General features: G+C 38.3%; 1 protein-coding gene across 3 annotated transcripts in view; it reads left to right on the forward strand.

The window, feature by feature from the left end:
- Window positions 1–9,558, forward strand: part of PID1 (phosphotyrosine interaction domain containing 1) — a 157,136-nt gene extending 147,578 nt beyond the window's left edge. For all 3 annotated transcript variants that reach the window (XM_008165914.4, XM_042853625.2, XM_065557963.1), the window contains one exon: window positions 7,610–9,558. In XM_008165914.4, the coding sequence (XP_008164136.1) occupies window positions 7,610–8,086 (477 nt within the window). In that variant the 3' untranslated portion in view covers window positions 8,087–9,558. The remainder of the gene's footprint in view (window positions 1–7,609) is intronic.
- The last annotated feature ends 1,432 nt before the right edge of the window (window positions 9,559–10,990 follow it).

Consider the following 10,990-nt stretch of genomic DNA (forward strand, 5'->3'; position numbering starts at 1 on the left):
TCCTGTTACTCTTAACATCCCTTGCTAGCTGCAACTCCAAGTATGATTTGGCCTTCCTGATTTCACTCTTGCATGCCTGAGCAATATTTTTATACTCCTCCCTGGTCATTTGTCCAATTTTCCACTTCTTGTAAGCTTCTTTTTTGTGTTTAAGATCAGCAAGGATTTCACTGTTAAGCCAAGCTGGTCATCTGCCATATTTACTATTCTTTCTACACATCGGGATGGTTTGTTCCTGCAACCTCAATAAGGATTCTTTAAAATACAGCCAGCTCTCCTGGACTCCTTTCCCCTTCATGTTATTCTTCCAGGGGATCCTGCCAATCAGTTCCCTCAGGGAGTCAAAGTCTGTTTTTCTGAAGTCCAGGGTCTGTATTCTGCTGCTCTCCTTTCTTCCTTGTGTCAGCATCCTGAACTCGACCATCTCATGGTCACTGCCTCCCAGGTTCCCATCCACTTTTGCTTCCCCTACTAATTCTTCCCTGTTTGTGAGCAGCAAGTCACGAAGAGCTCTGCCCCTAGCTGGTTCCTACAGCACTTGCACCAGGAAATTGTCCCCTACATTTTCCAGAAACTTCCTGGATTATCTGTGCACTGCTGCATTGCTCTCCAAGCAGATATCGGGGTGATTGAAGTCCCCCATGAGAACCAGGGCCTGTGATCTAGTAACTTCTGTTAGTTGCCAGAAGAAAGCCTCGTCCACCTCATCCCCCTGGTCTGGTGGTCTATAGCAGACTCCCACCAGAACATCACCCTTGTTGCTCACACTTCTAAACTTAATCCAGAGAACTCTCAGGTTTTTCTGCAGTTTTATACCAGAGCTTTGAGCAGTCATACTGCTCTCTTACATACAATGAACTCCCCCACCTTTTCTGCCCCACCTGTCCTTCCTGAACAGTTTATATCTATCCATGACAGTACTCCAGTCATGTGAGTTATCCCACCAAGTATCTGTTATTCCAATCACATCATAATTCCTTGACTGTGCCAGAACTTCCAATTCTCCCTGCTTGTTTCCCAGGCTTCTTGCATTTGTGTATAGGCAATTAAGATAACTCGCTGATCATCCTGCTTTCTCAGTATGAGGCAGGAGCCCTCCCCTCTTGCGCTCTCTTGCTCATGCTTCCTCCTGGTATCCCACTTCCCCACTTACCTCAGGGCTTTGGTCTCCTGAGTGCAAAGGCATCCCACCTTTTAGAGCATACATCAGAAGATGCCATGGGCAGCATGAGTAAACTGTATTGAAGACATTTTCCTGCTTGGTCTTCTGAAACCTTCCTTTCTCTGTGAGTAAGGCTCTTTGTGCTAGGCACAGCAGGAGCTAAGCCATTCTTCTTCTTAAAATGAACAGCAAATGAATAACTTGAAGTCATTTAAAGAAAACAATTCCAAGTATGGAAAATAAATCCTCACCATTTTGTGTAACAAATTTGGCTGTAAGAGAAGTGACAGTTAAAAAGATACTAAAGATTAAAGATATTAAAACTATCAGGCATATTATAAACAATTCTAAAAACATACATCTTCACTCTTACTTACAAAACCTGGAATAAATTAAAGATTTGTTGTCAAAATACTCATATCATGTATTTAAAAATGTCTTTGTTCTACTTTTCTAGAACAGGACATGAAGATGTCATAGATCACAATATTCATTGACTTGATTCTGAGCATCTTTGTGTACCAAGTAGCCATAGTTCTAATCACTAAAGGGGAAAGGACAAGGCATTTTTCTATTGAGGGCACCTTGAATCAGATATTGACATTGGCTACAACTACAACCAGTTGCAAAGTTTATGAAGAGAAATAAGGAACTCCACAGAGTGACTTGCCTTTTTGCTAAAGGTTAGAGTATTCACATGCACATAATAACGGTGCTAAAACCACAGCTGTATTTCAAGTCACGCATGTGTTTGGTTGTAGTGGCTTGCCAGGGAGAGAGGAATTAGATAGAAATTCCCAGTTCACAGGAGAAATGATGGAAAGGATATAGACAATTTTTAGCATGCACAGGAAGTTGTATGAGTCACATCTTCCACAATCCTTCGGAAAAATGGAACGTTCAAATCAAACTATTGTAAATGCCATAAAGAAATATATTTCTACTTCTGGAAAAGCATAACACATGAAATATCCTTTATTACTTAAGGTTAGCAGTACAGTATTGTGTTTGCTTTTCCATTACCTATTTCATATGTAAAATACAGCATGTGAACCTGCTAAGTGCTTCAACAGCCTGTTAATAATATAAGCACTTGAAAGAGGCTGAGACTACTCTCATTGAAGTCCGTGGGGGATTTGGCTATTGACTTCGATGTGTGTAAGAATGGGCTCACTTTAAATCTTGCTGTACCAGAACAAATGGTTTGTCCTTCTAATGCCTCCATCAGTTACATTAATATACTGGTTCAAAGGAAGGAAAAGAACTCAGCGCAATTATGTGGTGCTGTCCTATTGCAGGAATTTTTTTTCTCAACCCCAGTTTATGCCCTAAAGCATAAATACTGGTAACCCTTTTAAGTGATTAGCCTAAATAGTGTAACTACCAGTGTTATTCTTGTTCATATTTCTTTAACTAATTATGTGTGTATATATGTAAAACATTATTTATAGCATGTTTGATGCATGCAAGTACAGAAGAAATTATTATTTTCTCACTTTGCATCAGTTTTCATTGGACTTACTGCTGATTCCCACCAGTGTGAGAGGAGAATCAGATCCAGTATCTAATGCTCTTTTTGAATCTTGTAAAATTGTGCTTCTCAGTAATATCCCGTGATGCTGAATTACGCAAGGTGAATATACTGTGTGGGTGGGAAAGTATTTCCTTTTATCCATTTATGTTTTGTGCCTTTTTGAATGAATAACCTTTAAAATGTGGTGTTTTCACCGAAATCTGAGTGAAAGCTGTAAAGGCAAAGAGGGCTGTTTACAATAAGAACAACAACGAAAGAACATAATTGACAATTAAGTGGTGGGTTCTGAATGCAAAAGAGGAAAATATTTATGGGAAAGGAACTGAGATGGAAATTACCCCATACTTGATCTCAGCCCAAAGATTATCTATCTTGGGAAGTTTAAGGAAAAATTCGTTCAGCTGTCTGTTTTGAGGAATGGGAATGTGGAAGGAAACAGTTTCCCCATATGTTCTGAATGACGTCTGCAGTCCCATGTATCCCAAATGGCTGAAGCTGGAAGCCATTTTAATGCAATACTGAGTTGAATGGTTGAGCACATAAAAATCAGAAAATTCAAACCTGTAACATTTCTACCATGGTAGGCCACGTTACATATACAATAGGGGAGTATTTGGGGTGGATGTGTATATATTTTCCTTCTTACATGACTTCTCAGACATGCCTGTTTGTTACTGTACAACCACTGGAAATTCTGTGCATGTTGCTACATAGAGCAGCTGCCTCTTTAGCTCCATCCAAAAATCCTCCAAAAAGCCACAGCAGAGTAGTGGTCAGGGGCTGCTCTAACTGTAGGCAAACTAAACAGCAGCAAACTAGGGCAGCAGATTTCTGGGAGAAGCGATTTTTTTTTCTCGTGGCTTTGTCTTTTCCTGCTGCTGCAAATGCTGCCCTCCCAGAGCTATCCCTGTCACTGGCACACACACTCCCTTCGACTGCTCCCTGCACAGAGCTCCTCCTCTATACCAGGGGTAGCCCTTCTTCTGCACAGAGCCTCCAGAACTCTACCAGACAGCCCCACTCACACTTCAGAGCACCTCACCCACTGTACCACACAGCCCCCAACTGGACCATACAGCCATACCTGCTTTACCATAGAGCTCAGCCTTGATACCACACAGCCATGCTCACTGAATAGTGCTCCACCCACTGTGCCACACAGTTCTGCCCACTGCACATGGCTTCACCCGTAGGGGAAGCACACTGAAGTTTTGCCAATGGCAGCAGATTGTGTTGAGTGGCCACTGGTGCATTCACATTTCAGGATCATCTGTGGCTTTGGGGGAAATGAAGATGATTCCTTTTGAGGGTCCTTCTAATCCTCCCCATGTTTTATGGTTTGTACCCTAATCTTGTTCCCCTCTGCATCTCATCCTGGATGGGATGATCTGTTCTTTGATCTTCAGTCAGTGAATTCAAAGAAGTTGGAAAAAGAAAAATGGTTGTATCTAATATCTGTATTCTGTAACGATGTGCTTGGGCTGATTTTGTGTATTTAAGTGAGGTGCATGTTATAAAGCACGTGTCTGCAATGAGAATTAAATGGTGGTAGAAGCCAATGTACAGTAACCTTACTTGTGGAATATCTTGTAACTAAGAACCCAGTGAGGAATGCATAATAAATCCATCCTCTGCCAGTTTTAGTTTGTTGGCTCAATACCTGCAATTGTGCAGATATTAATGGGCAGGTTACTAAAATGGCTACTCCAGATGGTTTAATATCTAATGTACAACACTTAGACGGCATTTAATTATAAAGAGGTCTTTTATGTTCTGAAAAGAATGCTGACTTTTTGTGTGTCCGATATTCAAGAACTCTTGCCAGCCTTCTGCATCTCTGCTCTATATCTAATAGAGGGGACTCTGAGGTAATGATGTATATTGTAATTTGTCTTCAATAAAATGTCCTGTACTAATGTAATACTCATGCACCAAATGGGAAAAATCTGGTTGCTTGTTAAAAGTCTAACTACATTATTAGAGGTCAATGTTTTTCTAAAAAGAAATGTAGAAGAACTGTGAATCTAAAGGGTAAAGTTTTATTTATTTATAATCTCTTCTCTGGTGCTCATCACTGTAGTAACTGAGAACCTCATAAATACCAATCAGTTTATCTCCATGGGGGAAAAGTATTATTCCCCGTCTGTAAAATGGGGATTTGAAGTATGGATAAATGAAATTATTTACTAAAGGTCAAACAGTTAGTCTGTGTCCAAGCTAGGAATATAAACCAGATCATCTAAGTCCCATTCCAGTGCCTTAGCCACAAGCCCCATCCTTCCTCTCAATCATTATTGCTGTTTGTTTTTCAGAGTAATTCACAGCTCTTCCATGCAGGCACACCCAGCTTTCTCACAAGTTTATGTGGAATATTTTCCTGTAGGAAATGTTGTTTTAGACTTTACTTTTAGATACTGTATAATGTGAGATAAAGCAGATGGTTAGTGGCAGAGAAGGTGTTGGGGGAGGTTGATTGGTCAGAACAAACAGAAAATCTAGACAGCTTGTATGTGCTCAGTGAATGTGAGAAAAGTCCATCCTGCTACCCTCCCTGTGACAAATTAAGTCAAATTCTTCAGCTTGCAATATGCGCCTGCACAAAAAACCAACTTATTTTAGAGTTGACACTTGGCAAGATATATATAAAAAGGTGACCCCCAGTCAGTGTTTTTATTCTGTCAGTGCCTCCATTTCTTCACATTAGCAAGCAATATCAGTGTCCTCTAACCAGCAAAAACTTGGAAAGGCAAAGCCAGAGAATTTGTGTCAGGATCCCACTTATGAAGTAGAATTCAGGGCAGTAGTTTGGCTGGGACAAAGTGTATGAGCAGAAGGCTCACTCTCCTTTTTGTGTTTTCAAAGCTTGACGCAAACCTCACTGAAGTCAATAGAAAGACTCACTTTGACAGCAATGGGCTTTGGATCAGGCCCCAAACGTGAAACTTCTTTACAATGTGCTAATCTTTTGTTAACTGATTTGTGAATTTTAAATGGAACATAATGGATTTTAAGAGAATATATTGAATAGTTTGTGAACATGCTGAGTTCCACGTTTATTTTATTATTTTACTAGAAATATGCCTGTGAATACATGATGAACTACTCCATAGTACACTGCGGTCAAACTGCTGCTTGGTCTTTTATGTACTATTTATATGAGTACAGTTTGTGCTATGAGCTGTTAGTTACTTTACCTTCTCCTCACTAGTACAATAAAATAAAATAAAATAAAACAAAACAAAGCTCCAGTAGGACTTGTCTTCTTAACAGTTCTAGCTGTTATGATTCTCACTGTTAGGAAAAATATAAAGGTTTTATAAGATTTAAAATATTCCCAATGGAAACCATGAACATTTATTGGAGAAGAATAAAACTTTTTGTCCTGAAATTTCTGTTATGAAATTGCTTGTTTGGCAGGCATGATTAAGCCACACTATTTTGTAACCTTATTTTTTAATCATAGCCTAATTTAGGTCTCTGAGTGGGTTTATCAAAGCTTGCAGCAAAACCCAGAATTATTTTTGAAGATTTTTGCTTTGTATGAAATGTAAATTCAGTATTCCTTGCAGCTTTATCTTGAATGTATTTAAACATGAAAATCTAATTTTTTCCTTTTTTTAAACTTAGATAAAAAATAAAAATATTTGATATAATATTACATTTTATAGAAATTAAATTGTACAGTGTACATGATTATTTAAAAATGTGTCTAGTACTGGTAACTATCAGAGACAGGATAGTGGGCCATTTGCTTGATCTATTATAGTCTTATGTGCATTATGTTTAAAATTGGACAAAGTAATTTTGCTTTTATTTTTATAATACTTGTTCTTAAATGCAACTTGCAGACAACTGTGATAGAGGGTAATACTATGTATAAATTATATTTTAATGGTATTGACTATCCTAAAATGTAACCTTTCCCAGTTAATAAAAGCTCCATTCAAAATATAATTGAGAAATGTTTCTTGATCTATAAAGATCTAGGTGCACTGATTCTTTCCCGTATGCTATATTTAGAATTTTCATTTGGGCTGTATAATGAGTTAGATTTTGACATGTGAAACAAATTTTAGTCAAGGCTCATCATTTTCCTATATAGACTGGATAACAGGATTCTTATTTTTGAATATTTACCCAAGGGAGCTAGACACTAAAGCAGAAAGAGTTTGTGTGATTAAACTAAGCTAGATTTATTACTGTGGGTTTTTTAATGGCACATTTTCTATAAAATTGAAGGAGTAAATGCCTCAGCCCTTTAGCTAACAATAGAAGATGTAGCATTTTGAATAGTTTCTACATATTTTTGGATAATTACTTAAGTAGAAGCAGTGGAAGAAACATAAACAAGATCACTCTGGAAAATGCATTAGAATAGTTTTGTTATTATCTGCTGTGGTCATGCTCTTCCGACCACATTGTGTTCTTGCATTTTGATACTCTGTGTATGTCTTGATGTAAGTAAAACTACTGTTTAAAATGTATTTAACAAAAATAACATGAACATAAGAAACTGTGGGTAAGCACCATGGTCCAGTTATCTGGCCTGTTGGTCTGATCCTATTGACCATACTTGCATGATAGGTTCCATTGGCTTTACTGGGACTGCTAGCATGAGTGCGAGTTGCAGCATTAGACTTTAAGGCGGAGATTTTCAAGAAGCTTAAGGGAGTTAGTTGCCCAAAATATACAGAAATTCAGTGAGAGGCTCCTAACTCCCTTGAAAATCCCAGCATGAATGACTAAAAATACTGTTCTGAGAGGCAAATCTATTGCTGTCAATCAGAAAACTTCATCTGAATGTGTAGAAAAAAATCCATCGTTCTAGGTAAAGAACTCCATTCACGGGATGGTAGAAATGAATATCAAAGACTATGGTTGATATCACATCTGTTTTTGCTTTTTCTTTGTAGGTTACATATTTGGGTAAGGTGTCCACAACAGGGATGCAATTTTTATCAGGCTGCACAGAAAAACCTGTCATTGAATTATGGAAGAAGCACACACTAGCCAGGGAGGACGTCTTCCCAGCCAATGCCCTTCTGGAAATCCGCCCCTTCCAAGTCTGGCTTCATCACCTGGACCACAAAGGTGAAGCCACAGTCCACATGGATACCTTTCAGGTGGCACGTATTGCCTACTGCACTGCCGACCACAACGTCAGCCCAAACATCTTTGCTTGGGTTTACAGGGAGATCAACGATGACTTGTCCTATCAGATGGACTGCCATGCTGTAGAGTGTGAGAGCAAGCTGGAGGCCAAGAAGCTGGCTCATGCCATGATGGAGGCCTTTAAGAAGACTTTCCACAGCATGAAGAGTGATGGCCGGATCCACAGGAATAGCTCATCTGAGGAAGTGTCTCATGAATTCGAATCTGATGATGGCTGACTCAACTCATTGGTGGTACAGCAAGGGCAGAAATTGCCAAGGGAATAGGAGCTGATAGATGAATAAGCAACAACTGATATCTGGAATTAAAAGACGGCCAAACACTTGGCTCACCAGCTTTTTAAATCAAAAGAGCAAATCAGTACCTAAAGATATGCATCATTAAAGTAATTATGTTACATTGAAATCTGCTGCTGTTGTAAATGTGAGAAAAAGCTTCCCCCTTTCCCGCCCTCTCACCCCATTTCACCTCCCCAACCCATGCACCATCTAATCTTTATAGCCTAGTATAGTTCAGGTGTACAATCTGAAGTTGATTCAGTCCAGTTTGCCTTATGAAATCCATCAAGCAATTTTAATAGTAGATTCTCTGGGATTCATAGCTCGGATCTGATGCTGCTATGCAGCAGCAAGTGGAAAAGGGAGCCCCTTGGTTCAGAAAAACGAATCCCTTTCAATGTCCTATTGCAAAATCCTTTGACCTTACCTAGGCTGAAACAGCCATTCATAAGCTTTTTGACAAATGGCCTGACATTCTGCAGTTTATTCACATTTCATAATTTTTTTAAAAAGATGCTTATATTTACACATTATATCATATGCTATCCTTTATTTTATTCATTTTGTCTATTTTCTTAATGTACCTGCAGCCACTCATCTCCCACCAAGCACCATTAAATACAATTTCCAGGATACCAAAAAGGGAAAAAAAAATCCATGATGGCTGGTAATACAGTGAACCAGCTCCATTATTTCTGCTGAGAGTTGAGTGACATGTTGCTAAGACCCGTGGTCTTTCACCAGTTGAACTGGGACTTATGATCCACCTCAGGTCTGAAGTTATACGAACATGGTAGCCTTAACTCCACAGTAGTCTCCATCACCAACCTAGTATATATAATTTGATGTAGCTGGTACTCCTGGGTCACAAAAGCCAGGGGTGTGTTACCATAATAGCAAAGTGTCTCTGACAATTAAAGGCACTAGTCCTTTTAGAGTCAGGTTTGAAATGATTGGTTTGTACTGAAATGATTGAGAAGTTCACATTAAGATATCCTGCACTTTTTCTGGTCCACGGACAAAAAAGGTTAATAACTTTTGTAAAGGCAGAAAAAAAATCAAATAAAAACAAAACTTTTGGTTCACTAAATGTTTTTAAGGCCAAGAGCAGATGAATAGTTTGCAGGGAATGCTGCTCCTTGTTCGTAATCATGGTAATGGTAGGGGCACTAGGGCACCTTACAGAAGCCTTAAAAGAAAGCTATGTGTCTGTGTTTTATGTGTGTATATATACACATTGTGTGAGAGAGCATATGTATGCCTGTGTTAAAGCATGTAGATTGAGCATGGAGACATGTTGAGGAGGACCCACGGCTCTTGAAAATATGCTTGTTGCTTTCCAATGTATGTAAACTATTCTCCAGCATAAATACATTCATACTTTAATAAAAAATATGTTTGAGTTAAAGCTATGATAGTTTTAGGCTCTGTTTCCAATGCAAACTCTCTGTTTTTATTTAAAGTACCTTGGGTTCTGTGTTCCACTGATGATAGATGTTTTACAAACACCAATTAAACTGATTAAAAATTATTATAGGCTTATTTATATATACACCCCTCCCAAACAATTAATAGGATTAAAATATTAATATATTTACATTTAAAACATTACTTTAGTTTCCAAAAGGGATAATGGAATTTTTTACGATTTCTTGTTGAGCTGAATTATTACTATCTAAGATCAGTTTTTAACTTTTATTTCAAGGTGTGTAGACACCAGTTCATACTTCCTGCTTTCCAGTAGGTGGCAGAGATTTTTCTCCAGACAATGAGTTTAACTTAAGAGCCCTATCAACCAGAAACAATATCTTGCCTCCACTACCATGGAATGGTTCATATCTGGCATCAGCATCCAGTATGAAGAACAAACAAGCTCAGCAAGTTCCTAGAATACTTTGGTATTGAATCTTTGAGTGCCTGCTGCAGAGAAATGATCAAGAGTACAGAACTCTGAGTCTGGAGGGCCTAAATGTGATTCTCAAAGTTGAGATTTCCTTCTCCTCACTATGGCTATTAAGAAGTTGGGTTAATCTACAGTCTTTATCTTTGCTTAAAAAAATAAATCTGAACTCTGATAGGCAGGTATGTCTGTTTATGGTCAAAGTCAACATTTCTTCAACTTTGGATCAAATTCTGCTCACTTCCTCAGAGTTCTAGCCTGCATTTAGCTATTTTTGGACATTTGGCAGCCAAAATTGTTGTCACTCAACTTCTCAGATCCATTCTCTGGTCCTTTTCATAGTAACTCCAGGTGTCTCTTTGACAAGATTCAATGGATTCCTCCTGATTTCACCATTACTGATTATATACAGTATCTTACATGTGTGTTGGCAGGAGACAGGTCCAAAAAGCCAGAGCTTGCAATTTTGTAAGGCTATTTAAAGAAATGTATCTTGATTAAGCATTACAAAATCTTGATTAAGCACTAAAAAAGTTGCCAAGCCATGGAGCCAGATTTTTACTAAATGGAGCCCTGATGAATGTGTGATGGATTTTTGTCCTTTATATCTTGTATCATTCTTATAATGTATTGGAAGAAGGTTGCCAAAGCTAAAAACAAAACTATAAATAACTGATATAATTAAATATTTGTATACCCAGAAGGTAGCACTAGAGAACATTGCTGTGGGCTCTGCTGTACCATATAATATCGAGTTTCTGAGTTTTCTGGCACTCATTTGTTTGTGTCAAAGTTTAACATCAATTGTTGTATTTAATAGATTGATATGGTCCTAAAGGTTCTCATTGGGCCATATGGCAAAAAAAGTTTTATATGCAAATAAAGGGCAGTAAATAATCCTTAGTATTTATTTATCAATCAGTGGTATGTGCCACGATTATTAT

This window comes from Chrysemys picta, chromosome 9, assembly GCF_011386835.1.
Source record: "Chrysemys picta bellii isolate R12L10 chromosome 9, ASM1138683v2, whole genome shotgun sequence".
Taxonomy (NCBI): domain Eukaryota; kingdom Metazoa; phylum Chordata; order Testudines; family Emydidae; genus Chrysemys; species Chrysemys picta.